We start from the raw sequence: 23,559 nt of genomic DNA on the forward strand, positions 1-23,559 counted from the left end.
GCATCTCCAAATACAGTCACGTTACTCTCCACATTCTCTCAAGCCTTTTGTCTCAAGCTATTCCTTCTGTCACTTTCCCTTTCACTACCTCTAAAAATAGTACTCTGAGGCAGACATCAGACATTCAAGGTTTCAGTCTAGGCATTTGAAGCCTCCTGGACACACTGTTTGCTCAATGAACACTGAAGCAGGATCCTTCTTTGCAAAAGGTAATTGGAGTGGTCAAAAAGAAGAAAATCTACAGCATCTTTCCTTGTTGAATTTTTTTTGACCATTGCTCTTTCTAGGATTTTCTTGGCAGGAGTCCGAGAGTAACTTTAGTAGCCAGGAAATCTGCTTACCCAACTGAATTCTTACAATGTGGGCATGAGACCACAGTCTTGGGAAAGGTTCTTATCAGTGCAGACAGAAAAAGGTGGGAAGGTGCTTTACCATTACATTTGGCTATGTTATGAAGCACATTCTCATCAGAACCAGATACAGGGAGACTGTACTCGCATGCCTGGTCTTTACTTGTGTGAGTAAGCCATTGATGCTAAACCTACAGCAGTTCAGCCTAGATTGCATGCCACTGTCAAAATGAAAGTGCATCCATTTTTGTCTTGACATGCATGCCACATTGAATAAAATTATTCCACTCCTATTTCAGTTTAGCAAGAAATATTCTCTGTTGCTAGATATGTGTCTATTTTTGGACGTAACCTAAATATTGTATGTAAAAGCACAGAGAGGTCACTACACATTGAATGTTCAAATGTCTTAAAAGTCTTTTGTGTAGCACAATGGACAAAAAAAAGCAAATAAAAAAAGGCTGTAAAAAGCCATGGTCACCCCATGATCCTGGAAACATTTACTCAGTGACCTTATCCATACTTTAGTGTGCAATCTCACTAATGCCTTTGTCTGTAACACAGCCTAGAAGCATAGCAATGTAATATGCTTTTCACTTAGCTGTCACATATGCTACATCATACAAAAATGCAGCAAGACACTGAAAGATACACAGTTACAGTTTACTATACTGCTAATACAGCCATACATAGTTCTATTTTTAGCTCTAACCTAAATAGAAAATGCAAAAGCACAGAAGGGTCTCACTTTTGTATGAGTAAAAACCATTCAAGCCTATCATTTAATTCAGTAGCAAAAGAGAACCAGCAATAAAGAAATCAACCTGAATCTTAAAAATACATTTAATTTTCATTTCTGGAACTTCAATTAACTCCTATTATATGTAAATATTTTTTATATTTTCTGGGTACTGACAACTGTAATCCTAAATATACTGAAGTTCTGCTCAAATTGTAATTATGGAGTTGCTCCCAGTGTCTTTTAAATATTTGATGCTTTATTTTTGTTACACATATATTTTTAGGGAGCAATACAGAGGGTGATATATGTTTATATTTGTAACACCAAATGAGTCAGTGTGAAAGCACTTAAAGTCTAAATTTAGTTTATAACCAAACTTACGTATTTTTTTTTTACTGAAATGTATATTGGTAAATACTGGAAAATGATAATCCTCCCATTTTAATATAAAATGAGTAAAAATCTCCTCATTAATGAAATTATTGATCTTTCTGCATAGAAATCACATTTGAGTCCACAGGAATTTGGACTAAGGAATATTTTTCAAGAATGAGTGATAGCTTTCTTTCCAACCTCAGATCACAGCAAACAATTCCCCAGTACATCTTTAACATGATTCTACCTTACTTTATTTTAAATATTAGCAAATCTAAAGCACGTATAGAAATGAAAGCACACAAACTACTGCTTCTGTCCTCTTCTGATTATTTTAATATAAGCACCTTTTTAATGACTTGCAAATTTTAGAAATATGTAAGTCCTAACACATATATAGTTGATTTTTCAGTAAACTAACTCTTGTGATCATCAGCACCAAACTACTGATAACTGACATCACTTTGTTTCTAAGGGTAGATACAGCTTCACAGTCTCTGCCTATGTTCCCTTGCACTCTTCTGCTTAGCTAATACATGGCCTTTGGACTTTCTACCAGGATGGCACCTATGCTTATCCACCTCTGTTTATAGGGTTTGAGCAGAAAGAATTGCCAAAGGTGATATCTGGGATTTGTTTTCCCCACTATCAAAAGCTCCTGAAAATGTGTACCACATTTCACGTTTGCAGTTTAAAAAAATATATCTGAATGACTGAAACACAACGAGATTCAATGGGACACATTTTGGTTGTTCCAGTTATAGAGATCAGGGATACACTTCCATTTTTGTTATTGTTTAATCCGATAATGTCCTAACAACCTGAGTTTCAAGATCTTGATCATAGGAATGTAAAAATTAGTTATGCCAGTTTTTTATATCACCTCTGTTATCATACAAGTTTTCCAGCTACTTACTGTTCTCCAGCCAAGGAAACAGCTCTAAGACATTACCAATGTTGTTCTCGCAGACACCCTCCAAGTTAAGAGGGCTAAAAAGGCTTTTAACACCCCATTATGAATGTTCATAGTTGGACATTTTTTCAGGTCCTCAAAATAAACAATGATATTGCCAAAGTGCACCAACGCATTAGATCCAAATTCTTCTTCTGATACTGCCAAATGCTATTTTCTTGGAGTCTACAATTTCTGACCAAGAGGCATTGAAGATTCTGCTTTTTCGAGACTGATTTATTGCATACCCCCTTTGCATAGTGAGACACCGTGACGTGTGCAACCCTTTGCCACTACAGAACTTAAGACTGACTATGATTTTGATTAAATACTAGATAGACCACAAGTAAATCAAATTGCAAATATTTGAGAGAGGATCATTCCCTGTCACTACAATTTATCTGCAGAATTGGAAGGGGTGCAGAAAAGAGTAAAAAGAGAGATCAAAAAGCCAATTTTGCCTGGCCATCAGATAAATAAGAGAAATCATGATAAAATAATTGTATAGTTGAGATTGAATCAAGAATCTTTTCAATAAGAAGGGCAAAAAATAGTGAAATTACTACCTGGAAATTCATAAGTTAAAAGGAAATGCTTTTTCAGATACTGTATAGTTGAATATGTATTTGATTATCGAAAGAAGTCACTGAAGCTACCCATACATCAAAGTTCAAAAAGGAACTGGGCATTTCCATGTATGAAGAGCCCTCATCTATAAAAATTAATGATAATGATCTCAAAAATAAAAATAAACCTCAGGATTACAGGCTTAGAACAACCTTTAATGCTTATAAATCAGGATAAGGACAACAATGGGGAACAGATTATACTACTTCTGTCTACTATGAGTTCTTACATTTGCCTTGAAAGCATCTGGTTTAGCTATAACTACAGAGTACCGGCCTTGACAAAGCCTGCGTTGGTCACAATTCTGTAGTCCCAAAAGTATCAGCATCCGATTATCCCTAACCTGGGGAGTTGGAACTCAATACACGCTGAAACATCTGGTTGCAGAGGTTGTTCCCTGATGATCAGGATCCTTCAAAATGGCTTGAACTGTGTCATCCAAAGCTGACGTAACTGAGAAAATCATGCTCTTTAGAAATGGCACAAAAACTTACAATATAAGCCAAATCAAAGGAATGGCACTACCTGAGCAATATATCTGGCTCACATTCACAATGATGTTTTTCGGGCGTGTAACTGCTGACAAAACAATTACCTTTATGCATACTTGGGAACTTGGATAGTCCGCAGGCAAAGCATCTAAAAACTTCACAAAAATATAAACAGGACTCACAGCACTTTTTAATAAGTATCACCAATGTTATTTAGCATATAGGAAAACCAAATTTCGGACAAATGGCCCAGTGATACCCAGCAGATCAGAGCTACCCACATATCCTATCTTGTAGCCCTACACTATGATCACAATGAGACATTTCTTCCTGCAAAGTCATCCATCACGCTATTGGGAATAAACCAGCTTGGTCAGAGGAGCAGAATAGACTTTTCTTTTAGTTTCATAAAGCCTGATACATTTTCCAAAATGGTGCTGGATATTGAATTCCTGCTATTCCACCATAAGACCTAGCTTAGCAAACTACTCACCCCTCATTGGAAAAATCTCAGGAAGTAGAAAATCATGGTCTCTCTACAGTGTATAAGCTTCCCATGGATCAGAAACTGGAAGCGACTCTTATGCCACCCCTTCTTAGCTCTCTGAATAGGATGGATGAACTTACAAGGTCTTTAACTTTCACTTATACCTTCTTTACCTCCAGCTGCCTGCATATCCTAAATGCTGATGAGAGAAATCTTCTTTTGCCAACCCATGATCACACTCCGCCCAGAGTTTCTGAGTCATTTTTTGGCTTTTGAAAATATATTAAAGGGTCCTGAAGTTTCCTTCAGGTGCCATGAAATGACTCCTGCTCTCCTGCAGACAAATAGTGTCAGCATCTTCTTCCACGCTGACATCAGCCCAGTGTAGACATGGGGTCATGTGCCAGGGAGCAAAAAGGCAATAAGTACTTACCACAAGAACAGCATTCAAGCGATCACTTTGGACCCGCTGCACTTGGATGAAAGGTCTTGGCATTTGTAACCCTGAGCCACTGGGAAGGTTCCCAGCATCACCATTTCGGATGCTGCGATTACCAGGCCCAAGGCCTATGGACGCCCTGTACAAGTAGGTATGAGTCAGTTTGCCCACACCAGCAACTTCCAGCATATCTGGTGTGAGGTGGGAGCTGGGAAGCATGCGCACATTGTAGCAATACTTCTCATACTCATCCACTGGGCAGCAGTGGCAGCAGGTGCAGCATCCATGGTGGTGGGAAGTCTGGCAGCGGCACAGCCGCGCAAGGGTGAGGAAGAGGAGAAATGCTGCAAAGACACAGGAGACACAGGCAAGGGAAACAATCAGGTAGAGATTCGTGGTGTTGAGCAGTGGTGGTGGATCCCCACTGTCATCAAAGTCGGGCAGTGCCTGGGGCAGGGAGTCAGCCAGCAGGATGCCCACAGTCACGGTAGAAGAGAGTGGTGGGTCCCCATGGTCCCGTACCACCACGACCACCTTGTGCTTGAGAAAGTCAGTGGAGCGCATGGAGCGTGTGGTGCGCAGCTCGCCAGAGTGTGGTACCAAGTGGAACAGTGTGGAATCAGAGGAGTGGGCAAGATGATAGGAGAGCCAGGCATTCTGTGCATTGTCATCATCATCTGCCACCACTTTGGTCACCAGGTAACCCTCATCGGCCAGGCGGGGCACAATTTCCACAGCCACCGAACCATTCTGGCTGGTGGGATACAGGATGGCTGGGGCATTGTCATTCTGGTCTGAGATGTAAACATTCACAGTTATGGCAGTACTCAAGGCTGGTGACCCATTGTCCTTGGCTTCCACTTGGAAATGGAAGCTCCTAAGCTGCTCAAAGTCAAAGGCACGTTTTGCGTAGATGCTCCCATTGGCCAAGCTCACAGATAAAATACTGGCCAGGGCACTGCCTGCAACCGTGGAGTTCCTGAGTGCATAAGAGACCCGTCCATTTTCCCCCACATCAGGGTCAGATGCTGAAACTTGGTAGAGAAAAGCACCAAGTGGATTATTCTCCTCCACAGAAACATCACATGCGTCAGCAATGAAGACAGGGGGGTTGTCGTTCACGTCAGAAATCTGCACCCAAAGGGTCTTCTGAGTGGTAGTGGGAGGGGAGCCCAGGTCTGTGGCAGTAATGGTGATGTTGTACTCACTAATCAGCTCTCGGTCCAGAAGTCCACTAGTGACCAGGCTGTAGTAGTTTTCAAGGGAAGGTTTTAGCTGGAAGGGAAGGTTATCAGGGATCTGGCAGGTTATCTTCCCATTCTCCCCAGGGTCTTTATCCATAATACTGAGAAGAGCTATCACAGTGCCAGGCACAGCATCTTCGGGGATGGGACTAGAAAGGGATGCAATTGTTATCTCTGGGGCATGATTGTTCACATCAGTGATTTCCACCAGCAGCTTAGCTGTGCTGGACATGCCAAATGCCCCTTTATCCCTTGCCTCAATAAGCATCTCAAGAAGAGGTCTCTGAACAGCTAAAACGCCATTGACTGCCACCTCCCCAGTGTGAGGGTTAATTAAGAACATTTGCTGTATATCAGCAGCAGTGCTATTGCTAAATGAATACCTGACTTCTCCATTTGGACCTTCGTCCAAGTCTGTGGCATGCACTTGAACTACCAAAGTGCCATTGGGGGAGTTTTCCAAGATACTCGCCCTGTAGACTGAGTGCTCAAATTCCGGTGCATTGTCATTGGTATCCAGCACAGTCACAATGACCTGGATGTCACCAGACTTTGGGGGATTCCCACCATCTTTGGCTGTAAGGATAAGTCTGTGGGTGGCTTGCTGCTCCCTGTCTAAGGCTTTTTCCAGCACCAATTCAGGATACTTACTCCCATCCCCGTGTGTCTGCATTTCCAAACAGAAATGGTCATCAGGGCTCAGAGTATAATTCTGGACACTGTTGGAACCTTCATCAGAATCTCGGGCAGTGGGGAGTGCAAACCGTGCCCCAGGTGACAGGAACTCAGCCACATTTATGCGATATTCACTTAAAGCAAAGCTAGGAGAGTTGTCATTTATGTCCAGGACTTTAAATTCCATCCTATAAAGCTCTAGAGGGTTTTCTAGCACAAGTTCATAATTCAGAAAACAGGTAGATTTTAATTCGCAAACCTGCTCTCTGTCTATGGGCTCCTTAATAGATAAAGCCCCCGTGCTTACATCTATATTAAAATATTGCTTACTTGAACCGGTGATCACGCGAAATTTCCGGGATGAAAGTGTAGCCGCATTTATTCCTAAGTCTTTTGCTATGTTTCCAACAGACACTCCACGCTCCGTTTCCTCGGTGATGGAATACACTATTTGCCCGTTCACGGTGCAGGAAATAAGGCAGAAGACTATTAAATAGACCCGCATTCTTCCTCCCCTGGCTCAGCTCCCTGCAGACCGTCTCAGCAGTGACATAATCCAGTATTTCAGCAAAGACCTGAAGTTCCCAGTGCAAAAGGAACCGGCGCGAGGGCGCACCGACGGAAAGGCGAAAAGTTTGCTGCAGGCGAAGGGAGCGCCCCTGCCCCGCTGCGGCTCCCCCCCGCCGCCGGCAGCCGAGCGCGGAGAGCCGGCAGCTCCGCTGCGCCCGCCGCCGCCGCTCGCTGTGCCGGCCCGGCGGCCGAGCGCGCCGGCTACACGCCGCGGCGGCCGGCGGCGGCGGCGCCACCCAGGGGCCGCGCTGCGAGCTGCACCGCCGCCGCGGGGAAGGGGCTGCGGACCCCCGGCGCCCGAAAAAACCGCCGGCCGGCTGCTTCTCCTTTTCCTTCCTTTTTTTTTTTTTTCCCCCTCTCCTCCTTTCTCTTTAACGCCCCTAAGGAGTTGCGAGGGGCCTCCGGGCCCCCAAGTCTGCAGCATGATCGTGTTTCCGTGAGCGAGAGATGCAGAGAAGACCTGCTCCCTCCCCCTCGCTGGTCCTCGCGTATTCGCAGAAGAGCCAGCGAGAGGATGCGCCCGTCTCACGCTGTCAGAGCACCGGGGAGGAAGGGAAACGCGTATAAGTGACAGCCATCGGCTAAACACGGGTCAGCACAGTCCCGGCACACTCCGGCTGAGCACATCTCCCAGAGGGGGTTTAAGAGCGTGATTAAAGCAGGCAGCCGTCTCTGCCCTTTTAAGCAAAAATAATAAAAAATGTAAAAATAATAAAAATAAAGATATAATACAACTCTTGCCTGACTCTCTTTCTGGACAAGATAAAATAACTCCGATTACTGGAGAAAAGAGTCTCTCGTCTGACTGCCCCAGTGTGATCACCTGCAACCACAGAAGAGCTCCCATCCAACCCGCCAGAGCAGGATCGGGACAGCTGGGGTGAGCAGAGGGAAACTGGGAAGCTGCAGCAGTCGAGTTACTTGCACAGAAGTAGGTACCGATGCCAGGGAGGTGTGGTATTTAGGGCATGCTGAGGAATACTGGCGAGAGACAAGCTGATACCACAGAGAAATAACAGACCACGCGTGGAGATCAAAGCTCTCCGCTCCCCCGACTTCCTGCACCGAGGGTATAGATAGCTACTGCTCGCTAAGGGTGTGGGAGAAGGCGAAATGCATTTCAGTATACCTTCCCTAAAAGTCCGGGTCACTCCCTTTCCGCAGCAATTTTTACAGTTTGCTTTCAGCCCATGAAAACTCCCCGATCCCCTTCGTTTCCAGCTCTCTTGTATGAGAGCTTATTATCATGAGATCCTGATCAATCAAAAGGAAGAGGCTATGAATACGCTGCAAAGGCAGACTTTAACCATTCTTGCACCAGCTCTGCTTCTATTTATTTCATGCAGCTGAAAATTTCCAGGCCAGTGAAAAAGAGCATTTCAATTACACAAACTATCAGTGCCTCTAAAAATAGGAGAAAACTGGGAGCACGGCCAGAAATGTTTCACTAAATAAAAATTCGATACATCTGTCTGTATCCTTAACTCAGCAAAACCTCCAAGAGAGGTTCCTATCCTACCGACACTAAAGCAAGCCTCGGTCCACCACAGCACAAGTGTTTGCGATTATTAAGATTCTCAGCTCTCCTGGCAATGTTTGAATGTTGCATTTTCCATTTATTGCATTGATGCTACAGCACCTGTAAGAGCTGCGGGGGTGGTTTGTATCTGTCTTAACTCACAAACCTTGTAAATTTGGCCAGTGGGCCATTGTATGCAGTATATAACATAAATATAATATTTACAGCATGCTATTTACCTGGGCTTCTCCCCCCCCCCCCTAAACTGTGGAAATCCCTAGTTCCCACTTAGTCACCGTAAAATTACCATCTAGACCCCCTGCCCCAAATTCCCCCAGACTTCCCATCTACCAGGATATGATGTCCTCTATAATACGGAAAAAGACACTGTTCTTACTCCTCTGTAATAATGTGCAGCTACTATAAACATGCTGGATCAAAGTAATACCACCTACTGAAGTCAAAGGGAAGACAGCAAAGGTTTTTCCTTGGCCTTGGCCAATGGCAAAGATAAATACATCCTTCTGGGAAAGTTGGAGCAGTGTTGTTACACCCAGATGCGTATACAGCTACAACACACACGCTCTACTCACCCAGGAATCTTGGACCCAAGTTCCTCTTGTTGAACGGACAGACCCATTCCAAAGGTAGTTGTTTGGGTTTTTTTTAATCCTAATATTTGAATTCAAAAGCTGTGATTATGCACACTGGTGTCTGAAACATTGGCTGGAAGAAACTGATACGTGAACAATGGCCACAAATAGTTAAAGTGATTGTACATTTGCCTCTTTCCAAAATTTACTAATCTTTTAGAAGTATTTGGCAACCTTCACCGATTTTTTCTTTGTTAATTCACTCATTTACTACTCTTTTGCCATCTGAGATAATTTCTTCAGCTTTCTGCTACATCTCTTCCTTTTCTTCTGCAGTGTTGCCTAATGCTTGTCTATAAAGCTGTAAGGGGTCCTGCCTACAATTCTCTTTTACATAACGTTACAGTCCTGCTTTAATATTTTGGCGTCTTTTGTCCTGTTGTCTCCTTCCACTCTCTACTGTGGAAAGAGGGTGATGTCCCCGGAAGTCACACAGTATTGATCACTGGAACATAAGTATTGCCGGCAATGTATTAATACACAACCACTCCTCCCATTCCTGCCACACTTCCTTTCCGGACCAGACCAGACGAGCTCTGGGCCATAGCCAAAAATAAAACGCTTAGTAATATTAACATCTCTGGCCAATTACAACGCAGCCGCTCCTGCTCTGAAGAGAGTAACACTGCTGTGCCATGGAGGCAGACGAGTGGAGACCCCAGTCTTGCTCCGTGCGTGAAGTGACCGCTCTGTCCGGGAGACTCCCAAGCCATTTCGTGCACCACGGAGCAATCCCCCCTGTGCACAAACACACACACACACACACACAGATACACACACCGTTTGCACTCAGCCTCCCACATCCAGCTGTCTGGTGTCTCGCCTCTCACACCCAGATGCCCAGTGTCTCAAGGATGTCGTAGCATTCAGTCTCTTCGCTCTCACTCTTGTTCGGCCACTCTTCCGTGTCACCACTTACAGGTCCCGGCATTTCAGGGTCTGTAACCTTACAGGTCTCCTCGCCACGCCTAGTCTCTTTCCCTAATTACGTTAGTTGCACGAGCCATATTAAATACCTTTAAAAATAGACGCCTCCCTTGGTAACTCATCACGGAGGATAATGTAAGCACTTTTTAAAACCTCTCACCTTTGATGTCGGCTTTGCCTTCAATTTGCCCTCTCTGAACCGTTTCCTACTCCCTTCCCTCCAGTTTACCCACCCAGCAAGCTATTTTGGTCCGAATCGCCGAGGAATCAAACTTTTTGCGACCCTGAGGGCACGTCCCGGGACCTCCGCGGTCTCAACCACCGCTACGCAATCCCTCTATAATCTTCTGCTCCCCGACGTGCTCACAGAGCGCTTCTTCCGTGTCCTCCCACCCAATAAGCTGTTGCATCGTTGCATTTACAGTGCCTCAGAGCCCTGAGCATCCCTTACGTTCTCTTTCTCCCGCCCCGTCTTATATTCTCAGCCAATCATCCCTGTTTTCAGCAGTAAGACGTCATCTCTCCAGCCGTGCATACTGTGCTCGAAACAACGGCAGCGGCCAGAGGAAGCTGGTAAGCGATCAGAGGCAAAAAAACAAAGAGGAACAGTCAAACCGGATTATCTCGGGGTTCTGGAGGACATGGCTGCACCACACGAAGGACCACGCGTGTTTGAACACCATCCTTTACGTTGATGATAATTTTAACGCCCCGTTATCCTCAGGCAATGCATCAAAGGCCGTGCAGACGCGGATCGGCGTCTCTGGAGGAGGTTTGCAGATCACAGACACCTCTAGATCGGTACTGGGGTTAGGGAAAATGCGAGCAGCAGAACTCGCCCCGTTTCTCCGAGGGGTCCCCAACGCAACCGAGGCCCCCGCTGATGCTAGACCAGAAAGAGGGCGCTTCCGCGGCAGCGGAGCGTCTGCCGGGAGAGGCGAGACATCAGAAAGGGTTGGATCCGTCCGGGAAAGCAAATGGAGCGACAACCCTGCAGTTTCTCCGCTGAAGTGAATGGATGAGCACTCCGTGGCGGCACGGGCAGCTGTCCCCGGACAGGCAGGCAGCCGCAGCTTTGATCTCGACCCGGAAAGGTGCATGAGAAAAGTTCGGACACTGACGGTGTCACGGGGGTCCGTCAGTAAACTGGATCTGCCTGCGGTCTGAGGAAGACCGGAGCCAGTGCGGGGGCTCCTCCTAGGACCGAGCCCTAAACGCCGGCGCGGAACAGGGTTATAATAGCTGCCAGCGGAGGTACAGGGACTCCGCTATCGCCTTTCCCATGTGGGCTCCCCCGGGCAGAGATGAACGCAAAGATGGTGACAGCCCGAGCGCCCCGGAACACCGGGCTCCTTCGCTCGGGACTCGGCGCGGCCATAGCACCCGCCGCTGTCCCCGGGCTGTGTCCGGTGGGACCGAGCCATCTCCCACGCCCGGCTGCGTCTCCGCCCCCGTGCAACGCTCAGCCCCGCCGCCCCGCGCTTCCCTCGGTGTTGGCTGCAGGGCCGGGGCTGATCCGCTGCTGTCACCGCAGCTCCGAGCCCGCCTCCCCCTTCCGCGCAGGCAGGCTGTGACTGCTGGCGGAGCGGGTACCGATGTCAGGATGCCCTTCAGCAAATCATGGGAGCTCGCAGTTGCGACGTGGGGACGGTGGGAACTGAGATTACTAAAAGGAGCCCGGGAGAATAAATCTCGTACGCAGGGGATTTCTAGATTTCAGTGATCCCCCCGAAAATCCTCATGACCTACATCAAGCAATGGAAACACTCGCACCGTGCCATCCGCTATATCGCAGGCAAGAACACGCGTCTATTCCACCCGAGGTCCGAGACTGCTCTATTTACTCCCGTCAGAGACCACCGAGCTTTGCGGAAGATGCCGGGGGACACCGACGACGGCGGGTACGAATGACAGGTACTGCGTGTGCAAAAGCGCGGCTCCAAGCCGAGCACCTTGTGGCGGTGTCTTCCCGCAGCGGCACTCGGCATTTCCCTGCAAAATTCCCTGTTCTGCGGCTGTGAAACAGCCTCCCGCCGGCAAGTCAGTGCGGAGCGCTGCAGCGGCCGCTCCGCCGCTCGCTGCCGCCCCTTCCGCTCCCACCTTCCGGCTCCCGGAGCCGCCTACTGACGAACGGCTACAGCGCGCACAGCTCCACCCGCAGCTCGAGCTCTAAGCCCCAGCATCAGCTACCCCTCCCATACACCCACGGCTCCCAACCACCACGACTGCACCGTGCCTCGTAACACCGTCGTTAATGAGAATCGTCTTCCAAAGCCATATGCGGCAACGGTGGTAGCCTTTGGGATGAAGAGAGCCTGGTCTGGCAGAGACTGACAACCTTGCGCCAATCTCTATCTTTTATCCAAGACACTGACTGTATATTCCAGTATCTTCTGTTAACTACTTCTTCCCAGAATATGCTACGAAGTAAAAGCATTCTCGAGGTTTATTTCTGAAGTTAATGCTTCGGTATTTCTTTTAGAAACGTGCAGCAATGTTTCTTACCAGCGTAGGGTCCCTTCAGATCCTCAATTTATTATAGCGGTCATAGTGAAACCAAGGAAATATCTGGAATTACGCAAATCTCTTCAGACGACACAAATATTTTCTTACCCCCAAATGATCGTCATTAAGAGACTCCGTATCATCGCTTTTAATCTTAGCCCACGGAAACAAGCTGACTCCCCACCACCTCCGCGGTGGCGGATCGCGTTATCTTCATGTCCGCACTCGCTGCGAGGCTCTCTCGGACGGGAATTGTTTTTGCATCCTTTTCTAGAGTTACTAAAACCTTCTAAACCAGAAAAAAAAATTTCTCTACCAAGTTTTCCTTTAGGAAATCTCAGTTTGTTTTTCCTGTCCTCTGTCAGATCCTTGGAAATTAAGGAAAACCACCGTAACACTTCTACAGCACTGTGATAACCCTTGCTGCACACAGACAAGTGAAGGCAATTCACACCTGCTCGAGAGGTGATCGGCCTTTCTTCCCGTATGCACAATAGCTACCTGATGTGGTCAGAGGAGTCTTCAAATAAAATCCCCAACAAATATACAAAGAACTCGAACTTCAAGTCTTTTCTAAATGATGTAAAATAAATGCAAAAAGGAAAAATAAATTAATGGGACAAGCTCACATTTTCTATGAATCCGCGGGAGACGTCAAGCCCCTAAGAATTTATACAAAACTGACGTGAATATATCCACCTTCTTTACCCGTATTTTGGTTTACCTAAAAGGAACATTCCTGTCAATTTGGAAGTATCGATATGTGACTTCGATTTTTAAGCTATGTTCTTTGCCTAAATCAGGTTTACTGCTAAAAGAACGAAAAAAATAAATGTTCTCAAGAGAAATATAATGTGTTGACAGGATCGTGTTTCCCTAAAACTATGGTAGTTATCTAAACGCATGTCTTTTGCGACTTGAAAGCGTGACACGAAAAATGGTCGTATAAAATTACTGACTGTTCTAACTTCCCCGGAAGTCATACGATCTCCGTTTTTAACGTTGCAACGAGAATTACATCAGCTATATGAGATCTTTCCAGTAGCAACACACCATTAAGGACCTCCACCAACACTTCCCCTCATTCCAAACCGTAATAGTCTTTTAATGTGTTCCAGCTTCATGGGATTAGCGAGGCAAACCACTCAGCGAGTTCCTCAACCAGTAAGATAAGAATAAACAACGACGCATATTGACACATTCCTCATTAAAACCTATCGCATTCAAAGCTGGATTCGAAGATAATTAATACCCTATCTGCAATCAGCCTGAGGAGGTCACCAGCTTGCGAACACCGTCCAACAGGTTAGACAAGAAAAGACACTAATAAGGCAAAATAAAAGATTGACTAACCTCACGCTATCGGCACTCAATACCGTGTACAAGATAAAAACCTTAAAATGCTAAGCAAACATTTCACCAAATATACCATCGCAAAAAAGACCTAGAAACAGTGATGATTCCCGAAACGTACTGCACAAAAAAAAAAGAAGAGACAATACCATTTTGTGAATCATTCAATGTCAAGGCAAACATGTTTTATAACACGAGAAACCGGGAAACATGCACAAGTCTAAGACCACACACAGCCGTCTAAATTTGGACCAATCTGGCTACATGCAACAGCAAAATCAGAGTCAGACAACCTTCGTACAAAAATTAAAACATCTGAGATGTTTCTATCCGGAAATGACTCATAAAGAAAAACTGAAAGATGGTGGGACAGAAAACGCCCCAGACCAGAAAAAGATACGAACCCACTTACCACGTCTGAAGAACGTGGGACTAGTGACTGCTCCTTCCCAGCAAAATCATTCTCTGCCGGAGGCGGGAAGTTGGGGCTGAAAACCATGAGGTCGCTCTTGCCCGCGCCGTCCGCCACGCACAGGCTCCGGCTCTGGCGCTGCGAGTACGACCAGCTCCCCACTTCGCTGGCGCACACCAGCGTCGCCGGCCCGGGCCCCGACAGCACGGCCGCCCGCGGCGCCCACCGCGACGCCCCGTACAGCACCACCGCCAGCAGGAACACGCTCGACACCGCGCAGATGGCCACCACCAGCCACACGTTCGTCGCCGCCGCCGCCGCCGCGCCGCCCTCGGCGCCCGCCGCCGGCCGCAGCCCCGACACCGACGAGCCCGAGCCCGCGCCCGCGCCCGCCGCCGCCAGCGCCGCCTCGGCGCCCTCGCCCAGCGACACGCTCAGCGTGGCCGTGGCCGAGCGCGCCGGCTCGCCGTGGTCGCGCACCACGATGAGCAGGGTCTGCCGCGGGCCGTCCGCCTCCTCCAGCGCCCGCGCCGTGCTCACCTCGCCGCTGTACAGCCCCACGCGGAACGCGCCCTTCCCCCGCGGCTCCCGCAGCTCGTAGCGCAGCCACGCGTTGTAGCCCGAGTCCGCGTCCACCGCACGGATCTTCGCCACCACCTGCCCCGCCGGCGACCCCCACGCCGCCCACGCCCACAGCGACCACCCCGACGACGACGACGACGACGACGACCCCGCCGCGCCGCCAGCCCAGGGCCCCGCGCCGCCGCCCGCAGGCGGCAGCAGCGCCGGCGCGTTGTCGTTCTCGTCCACGACGAAGAGCTGCACCGTGGCGTTGCCGCACAGCGCCGGCTCCCCCGCGTCCACCGCGCGCACCTCGAACTGCAGCACCTGCAGCTCCTCGTAGTCGAAGGGCTGCAGCGCCCACAGCCGCCCGCTCTCCGCGTCCACCGACACGTAGCTCGACACCGACCGCGACCCCGCGCCCGCGCCCGCGCCGCCCTCCGCCACCGAGTAGCTCACGCGCCCGTTGCCCGCCTCGTCCGGGTCCCGCGCCCACAGCCGCGCCAGCTCCGCGCCCGCCGCGTTGTTCTCCCGCGCCAGCACCGTGTACACGGCCTGCGCGAACGCCGGCGCGTTGTCGTTCACGTCCGACACCGGCACCCGCAGCCCGCGGCTCGCGCGCAGCGGCGGCGCCCCGCCGTCCTCCGCCCGCACCTCCACCTCGTACTCCGCCACCCGCTCCCGGTCCAGCGCCTCCCGCAGCACCAGCGAGTACGAGCCCTCGAACGTCGCCACCAGCCCGAACGGCGCCGGCGGCCACACCGCGCACCGCACCCGCCCGTTCGCCCCCGAGTCCCGGTCCGACACGCTCAGCAGCGCCACCACCGTCCCCACCGCCGCGTCCTCGGGCACCGGCACCGACAGCGACGTCACCCACACCTCCGGCGCGTTGTCGTTCACGTCCACCACCTCCACCACCACTTTGCAGTGCCCGATCAGCGGGGCGTGTCCCTTATCTTTTGCTTCCACTTGTATCTCGTATAGACAAACGTCCTCAAAATCCAGGGGACCCGCCAGCTTCATCTCCCCTGTGCTCGAGTCCAGCACGAACAGGTCCTTTCCACTGGCAGGGATTACGTTGTTCACTGTGTACGCCACTTGGCTGTTCATTCCCTCGTCTGAATCCGTGGCTCTCACACGCACCACCAGTGTCCCCTCTGCAGCGCTCTCTGCCAGCTGCACTTTATAGACCGACTGGTTGAACTCGGGAGCGTTGTCGTTCACATCCAGCACCGAGATCACCAGCTCCATCGTGCCCGACAGCGACGGTCTGCCCCCGTCACTCGCCGTCAGCAGCAACCGGTGCACAGGCATCGCCTCCCGGTCCAGAGCCTTCGACAGCACCAGAAATAACGACTCACTGTATTTCTCGTTCTTTTGCAACTCCAGAGCGAAATGCTCGCTCGGGCTGAGTTTGTAGGAGAGCTGCGCGTTGGCTCCGATGTCGGCGTCCGACGCGCCCTCCAGCGGGAAGCGGGAGCCCGGCAGCGTTAAGGACTCCGCGACACTAAGGTTTTTGCGGGCGGCGGGGAAGAGCGGGGCATTGTCGTTGATGTCGGTGACCTCCAGCTCCACGTGGAAGACGCGCAGCGGCCGCTCCACCAGCACCTCCAGGCGCACGGCGCACGGCGCGCTCTTCCCGCACAGCTCCTCCCGGTCCAGCCGCGAGCTCACCACCAGCGCCCCGCTCGCCCCGCTCACCTCCACGCTCGCCCGCCGCCCCTTCGCCACCAGCCGCAGCCGACGCGCCTCCAGCTCGCCCGCCTCCAGACCCAGGTCCTGCGCCAGGCGACCCACCACCGTGCCGGCCTTGGCCTCCTCCGGCACCGAGTAGCGCACCTGACCGCCGCCCAGCGCCCACGCCGCCTGCAGCACCAGCACCCGCAGCAGCGCCCGCGTGCACACGCCCATGGCCAGCGCCGGCACCCGCACGGGCCCGCACGCCTCACGGCTCCCGGCTCACGGCACCGCCGCCGCTCGCCGCGGCCCCCCCGCCGCAGGGCGGCTCCCCGCGCAGCCGCCTAGGCCAGCCCTGCCCGCCGCATCCGGTGTCCACCGCCTTCTGCCGCTGACGGGCAGCGGTGTCTGCTGCCCGGGGAGGAGCTGCCTCCTTCCTCCCGGCTCACGGCGCCTTCGCGGCCGACAGCGGCACCGTGTGTCTGACAGCTGCTCCGGCTCCTGCAAGCGGACTCCTCCCGCCGGCCTCCCGCACCTCCGAAGCGGAGCCCAGGCAGGGGAAGGATGGGACGTGGCCGTGCCCGCTCGGGCGAGGGAGCTCCCCCAGTTCCCCTCAGAACATTTCTCTGCCGAACACGAGTCTGCAGACCTCATGTCTTTTTTTCCCCCTCTTCTTTCTTTTTCTTTTCTTAAAAGATCTATCATTGACCAGTACTTACCAAACGTCTTACCAACTGCCTACACCTCTCTTGACATGAAGCAGGTCCGCGGTTTTAGACAGGAGTCCTCGTGCCCGTTGGTTCCTGTTTTCCACTAAGCCTTGCATAAAGCCATTGTTGAAGTCTGATGCACTCTTAGGAACTCCTTTTCCCGCAAATTCTCTCCGTCCAGATGCCTGTGCACTCAGAGATGTTGTGCCAGGGATTACACCTGAGACGGCCTTCACTGAAAACAGTCTCCACCACTTCTGCTCCCTTTGACTTTGTCTTCGCTACAGATTCCTCAGGCGGCGTAACAAAGCCTCCTGGTTTCTTTCATTCTTTGCAAAGCACACAGGTTCCCCCTGCACCTCTGCTTCCTGTACTGTACAAGACCACACTTTGGGGTCTCCATCCATGGAAAGAAACGAGGTCTGCAGAAGATGATTTGTACCTAGTGGGTCGTCGCTAAATCAGGAATAAATTGCTTCCTTTTGCATTACTTTGTGACAGTGATGACGTTGAGCGATTGCATGCACTCTCCCTGGTTTTCAAACAGCAAATAATAGAGCGACACATCTTATTATGAAGGATATCTCTGTCAGACTATAACAGTAGTTTCAACCTTTGAAATATTGTATGCACGGATGGGCGATTTAGGATGCTAAAACACCATCCGTGCATACAATGTTTCAGAGTCTCAGCTCCGGCAGTGACTCCCTAACTTTGTAAGTTAATCTGAACATAGCCCAAATTGCACAAATCCTCGAAGGGTGAAATAACACAGCGGAATCACAGCTCTCTAGTAATCTTTATGTGCCTCAGTGAAGTACTTCCTACGAGTTTTGTTTCCCACTTGTAGCTGCACAATGAAAGTCAAGTTCTTACTTACCTTTTTAGGTAAGCATGCATGCATAGTACAACAAAGCAAGATTATTTCTATTACCAGTGGAAATCAGCCCTCGTAGAATGCCTCTCATTCATTAAAGTGATCCACACACCACATAACCAAACAAAACCCCCCAAAGGTTACACTACTGCTCTGGCAAGGTACTGCTTCTCTGAAAACATCTCCCCAGACGCCCAACACATCCACTGAGATAAAGTTATCACAGCCCCTTCTCCACAAAACCATGCAAGCTTGCTGCCACCCTGCCACATATGCCAGGCAGAAACAAGAGCGGGATGATTTCATACAGAAATGATTTGCTCGTTCTAGCAAAGAAACATTAGCCATGCAACATGAGGTTGAACCAAAACAAAGATACCAAATGCTAACACAAATATGTCTGTCTGTCAAACAGATCATCTCTAATTACATCTTTATCCATACAGCTGTTCTAACAGTGGTCTTGGTTTATTGCCAGGTCTCCACCATATAAGAAGTTCTAAGGGCAATTTTCAGTGATAGCTGTCAATGATTTTCAAGGAAGTGTGGCTGGAAAAAAGCAGGCTTTGTCAACAGTCTCTGTTCTTTGCTTTATTGACAGTGTTCCTATATCCACTTCCATGATAACAACAGGAATCAAAATGAAACCTGAAAACTCAAGACATTCTCACCAGGCAAACCTCAGCTCAAGAGCCTAGAAGACAGTTACCCACGAGGATGGCAGGAGGCACAAATTCTGAAATCAGACAGTCAACAATGTTTGGAAACATGGCTCTCACCTCACAATTACTGACATATCTCCCGGGAAAGGAAAGCTAAGATGTGCTCTTTGCAGGAGAATGGGGAGTTTCAAGTGTTGTCCAAGTTGGTGTTCACATGATCAACATAAAGCACAGATGAAAAAGAAAATGCAGGTTTAGTTTTAAAAATAACTCTCAGAAAAAGAAAATACAATGCCTACCAATAGCAGATTACATGGAAAGGGTACAGTCAGGAAACATGAGTGAGGTGCCTCCCTAAAGGCATTCCTTCACCAAGAACCAGTCCTCTAGCAATACATCTTGCTTAATGTGGCAATATAGCTACATGTCTCTTACACCTCTCTTGGTTTGCTCTCTTCTGCTAGAACCACTTTGTATAACAAAGTACATGAACTTCATACTTGGAAATAGGAAATAGTCCCATTATCTGTTCCACCCACAAACGAACTGTGTAGTACTTCAAGAACAAATATATGCCATGCAAAGGGAGGGAGAAACCATGAAGTACCAATAGAGTTCGCCTTGCGTGAATGAAAGAGAGAATCAAAGTGGAGGAGGAGGAGGAGGAGGAGGACAGCATTCTCAGTAAGAAAGAAGATTGGAAAGCAGCATTCTGTGGGAGCATCAGTAGCCAAAAAATAAAATATTCATTAGAATTGGCCTACACGCAAGACAGGAAAATGTATACAAATGAGGGCACTCCATACAAAATGAAGGGAGGCTAAAAGAGGCAATAAGAAGTACAATTTAACTACACAGATGGCAGGAAGACCAAAGCTGGTCACTTGAGCAAAATCAGAAGGTCATCACTGGAGTTTGGCTGAGATTTTTTTTCTTGGGCCTGTGCCATAAAACGTCTCCAGAAAGGATCTGGAAAAGGCATGGAGAGTGATGTGAGAAAGATTTCAGTAGATGTTACCCCACTGAGCAGAGTTAAAAGGAGGCCTTCTGCAAAAAACTGCAGAAAAGATTTACAACACTGAAGGACTGTGTGGGAAAATGGCAGAAGATTTTCAATGAAAGACACTGTAAAATGGAGCAAATGAGGAAAAGAATATGGCGTCTACAGAATTTATCATGACCACTGAGCTAAGCACTTAACATTCTGAAATTACATCTTTTGGATAGCAAAAACAGCAACATGGGTATGTCACCTCAGTCCTCAGTGACCATCAAAAGGTTAAGACTTCCAAGAACAGAGAAGAAAACAACAGATTTCATTACACAGTTTATAAATTCAAGGTTCAACGAGAGTTTGAATTCTGCGTACAGTTCATCACCTCCCGAATACAATAAAGGGAAGAGAGAAGAACAGTGAGAGTTGCAGATACGGCCATCAAGCTGATCAAAACTTTGGAGGAACTTCTCTTTGAGGAACAATTCCTCATGTTCAAAAAGAAATGACTGAAAGGGGCACACGGCAGATGGAGAATGACAGTGAGAAATGACATGCAGATCTGGAATGGACAACACCCTCAGCAACCTCTTCCAACTTCTAAGTCAGACCTGCTTTAAGCACGGGAACAGCATTGGAGACATCCACACGTCCTTTCCATCCCAAATCATGCTCTGGATCTCTCTGTTCATTTCTAGGTCCTCCATAAAAAAAAAAAAAGTAGCTGATCCGACAGAAAGTAGGAGCCTACTCTCCAATAACACCTTAGACAGAAATAGATAGGGAACCGTCCATGCGAACTACATCACAGGGAAACACGATGGAATTTTTTTTACAGAAGAGATCCTGCCAAACCCCAGGCTCCAGAAGTTAGACTCCTTCTCAAAGCACACATCAGCTCCGAAAGCTGAGCGCATTTGCAAGCGAAGGCAGACACAACGGACATCGCTGCCAAGAGTCGGAGATCAAGGCCTGACAAGCACCGGCCCCCCGCAGGCGCCCAGGGCCGAGCCCGCCTCCGAGAGGAGGCTCCAGAGGCACGGGGAAGAACTGTGAAAGAGTTTCCGGGAGACCCCGCAGGTGAGAAGGGGTAGAAAAGAAAGTGCCACTGACCGTGTCCAGGAGAGCGGGCGGATCCTGCGGCGTCTCCTTCGCCGCGGGGCCGGCGGCGGGCGGCGGGAAGTTGGGGCTGAAAACCATGAGGTCGCTCTTGCCCGCGCCGTCCGCCACGCACAGGCTCCGGCTCTGGCGCTGCGAGTACGACCAGCTCCCCACTTCGCTGGCGCACACCAGCGTCGCCGGCCCGGGCCCCGACAGCACGGCCGCCCGCGGCGCCCACCGCGACGCCCCGTACAGCACCACCGCCAGCAGGAACACGCTCGACACCGCGCAGATGGCCACCACCAGCCACACGTTCGTCGCCGCCGCCGCCGCCGCGCCGCCCTCGGCGCCCGCCGCCGGCCGCAGCCCCGACACCGACGAGCCCGAGCCCGCGCCCGCGCCCGCGCCCGCCGCCGCCAGCGCCGCCTCGGCGCCCTCGCCCAGCGACACGCTCAGCGTGGCCGTGGCCGAGCGCGCCGGCTCGCCGTGGTCGCGCACCACGATGAGCAGGGTCTGCCGCGGGCCGTCCGCCTCCTCCAGCGCCCGCGCCGTGCTCACCTCGCCGCTGTACAGCCCCACGCGGAACGCGCCCTTCCCCCGCGGCTCCCGCAGCTCGTAGCGCAGCCACGCGTTGTAGCCCGAGTCCGCGTCCACCGCACGGATCTTCGCCACCACCTGCCCCGCCGGCGACCCCCACGCCGCCCACGCCCACAGCGACCACCCCGACGACGACGACGACGACGACGACCCCGCCGCGCCGCCAGCCCAGGGCCCCGCGCCGCCGCCCGCAGGCGGCAGCAGCGCCGGCGCGTTGTCGTTCTCGTCCACGACGAAGAGCTGCACCGTGGCGTTGCCGCACAGCGCCGGCTCCCCCGCGTCCACCGCGCGCACCTCGAACTGCAGCACCTGCAGCTCCTCGTAGTCGAAGGGCTGCAGCGCCCACAGCCGCCCGCTCTCCGCGTCCACCGACACGTAGCTCGACACCGACCGCGACCCCGCGCCCGCGCCCGCGCCGCCCTCCGCCACCGAGTAGCTCACGCGCCCGTTGCCCGCCTCGTCCGGGTCCCGCGCCCACAGCCGCGCCAGCTCCGCGCCCGCCGCGTTGTTCTCCCGCGCCAGCACCGTGTACACGGCCTGCGCGAACGCCGGCGCGTTGTCGTTCACGTCCGACACCGGCACCCGCAGCCCGCGGCTCGCGCGCAGCGGCGGCGCCCCGCCGTCCTCCGCCCGCACCTCCACCTCGTACTCCGCCACCCGCTCCCGGTCCAGCGCCTCCCGCAGCACCAGCGAGTACGAGCCCTCGAACGTCGCCACCAGCCCGAACGGCGCCGGCGGCCACACCGCGCACCGCACCCGCCCGTTCGCCCCCGAGTCCCGGTCCGACACGCTCAGCAGCGCCACCACCGTCCCCACCGCCGCGTCCTCGGGCACCGGCACCGACAGCGACGTCACCCACACCTCCGGCGCGTTGTCGTTCACGTCCACCACCTCCAGCTCCACGCTGCAGTGCCCCGATAACGGAGGTGTACCCCTGTCTTTCGCTTCGATCTCCAGGTCATACGACTCTACATCCTCAAAGTCCAGTTTCCCTACAGTACTTAGTTCCCCTGAGTTGGGGTCAATCCTGAACAAATCCTTCACTTTGGAAGCTGTGGTGTCACTGAAGGCGTAAGATATTTCCTGATTAGTTCCCTCGTCTTTGTCTGTCGCTGTTAGCTGGAGAATCACCGTTGCCGGGGGCGAATTTTCGGGTAACTGCACTTTATAGACCGACTGGTTGAACTCGGGAGCGTTGTCGTTCACATCCAGCACCGAGATCACCAGCTCCATCGTGCCCGACAGCGACGGTCTGCCCCCGTCACTTGCCGTCAGCAGCAACCGGTGCACAGGCATCGCCTCCCGGTCCAGCGCCTTCATTAGAACGAGCACTACGGATGTTTTCTTTTCGTCTTTGGATTTCACTTCTAGAGTGAAATGCTCGCTCGGGCTGAGTTTGTAGGAGAGCTGCGCGTTGGCTCCGATGTCGGCGTCCGACGCGCCCTCCAGCGGGAAGCGGGAGCCGGGAGGGGAACTCTCCGATATGCTGAGGTTTTTGCGGGCGGCGGGGAAGAGCGGGGCATTGTCGTTGATGTCGGTGACCTCCAGCTCCACGTGGAAGACGCGCAGCGGCCGCTCCACCAGCACCTCCAGGCGCACGGCGCACGGCGCGCTCTTCCCGCACAGCTCCTCCCGGTCCAGCCGCGAGCTCACCACCAGCGCCCCGCTCGCCCCGCTCACCTCCACGCTCGCCCGCCGCCCCTTCGCCACCAGCCGCAGCCGACGCGCCTCCAGCTCGCCCGCCTCCAGACCCAGGTCCTGCGCCAGGCGACCCACCACCGTGCCGGCCTTGGCCTCCTCCGGCACCGAGTAGCGCACCTGACCACCGCCCAGCGCCCACGCCGCCTGCAGCACCAGCACCCGCAGCAGCGCCCGCGCGCACACGCCCATGGCCAGCGCCGGCACCCGCACGGGCCCGCACGCCTCACGGCTCACGGCTCCCGGCACCGCCGCCGCTCGCCGCCGCTCCCCGGCGCCGCCGCCCGCGCCCTGCCGCTCCCCCCGCGCTCACAGCCGGGCTTTCCGCCGCACCGGGGCGGAGCCGCCGCGACGCGACGCC

At 51.8% G+C, this 23,559-nt stretch overlaps 3 protein-coding genes across 3 annotated transcripts in view; all 3 read right to left on the minus strand.

Annotated features, from left to right (window-relative positions):
- LOC106487092 (protocadherin alpha-3-like) overlaps nucleotides 1-23,390 on the minus strand; it is a 103,814-nt gene extending 80,424 nt beyond the window's left edge. Inside the window, exon 1 of the mRNA XM_067305094.1 lies at nucleotides 20,916-23,390. Coding sequence (XP_067161195.1) covers nucleotides 20,916-23,390 — 2,475 coding nt within the window. The remainder of the gene's footprint in view (nucleotides 1-20,915) is intronic.
- On the minus strand, nucleotides 2,797-6,887 carry PCDHAC1 (protocadherin alpha subfamily C, 1). The gene is made up of 2 exons (XM_067305047.1): nucleotides 4,458-6,887; nucleotides 2,797-2,820 (listed from the first exon to the last, which is right to left on the minus strand). Exons 1-2 carry the CDS (start codon nucleotides 6,885-6,887, stop codon nucleotides 2,797-2,799), a joined length of 2,454 nt encoding a protein of 817 aa, XP_067161148.1.
- Nucleotides 13,820-16,793, minus strand: LOC136993377 (protocadherin alpha-6-like). The gene is made up of 2 exons (XM_067305048.1): nucleotides 14,322-16,793; nucleotides 13,820-13,879 (listed from the first exon to the last, which is right to left on the minus strand). Exons 1-2 carry the CDS (start codon nucleotides 16,791-16,793, stop codon nucleotides 13,820-13,822), a joined length of 2,532 nt encoding a protein of 843 aa, XP_067161149.1.
- Nucleotides 23,391-23,559: the final 169 nt, after the last annotated feature.

This window comes from Apteryx mantelli, chromosome 14 (genome assembly GCF_036417845.1).
Source record: "Apteryx mantelli isolate bAptMan1 chromosome 14, bAptMan1.hap1, whole genome shotgun sequence".
Classification (NCBI taxonomy): domain Eukaryota; kingdom Metazoa; phylum Chordata; class Aves; order Apterygiformes; family Apterygidae; genus Apteryx; species Apteryx mantelli.

Bases quoted from the DNA above. Each gene is read 5' to 3' on its own strand.
- LOC136993377 (XM_067305048.1), bottom strand. From the start codon at position 16,793: ATGGGCGTGTGCACGCGGGCGCTGCTGCGGGTGCTGGTGCTGCAGGCG. The intron at 13,880-14,321 runs GTAAGTGGGTTC...TTGCCTTATTAG, and splicing joins TCCCACGTTCTTCAGACGTG to TGTCTTTTCTTGTCTAACCT.
- PCDHAC1 (XM_067305047.1), bottom strand. From the start codon at position 6,887: ATGCGGGTCTATTTAATAGTCTTCTGCCTTATTTCCTGCACCGTGAAC. The intron at 2,821-4,457 runs GTAAGTACTTAT...CCAATTCTGCAG, and splicing joins GCTTGAATGCTGTTCTTGTG to ATAAATTGTAGTGACAGGGA.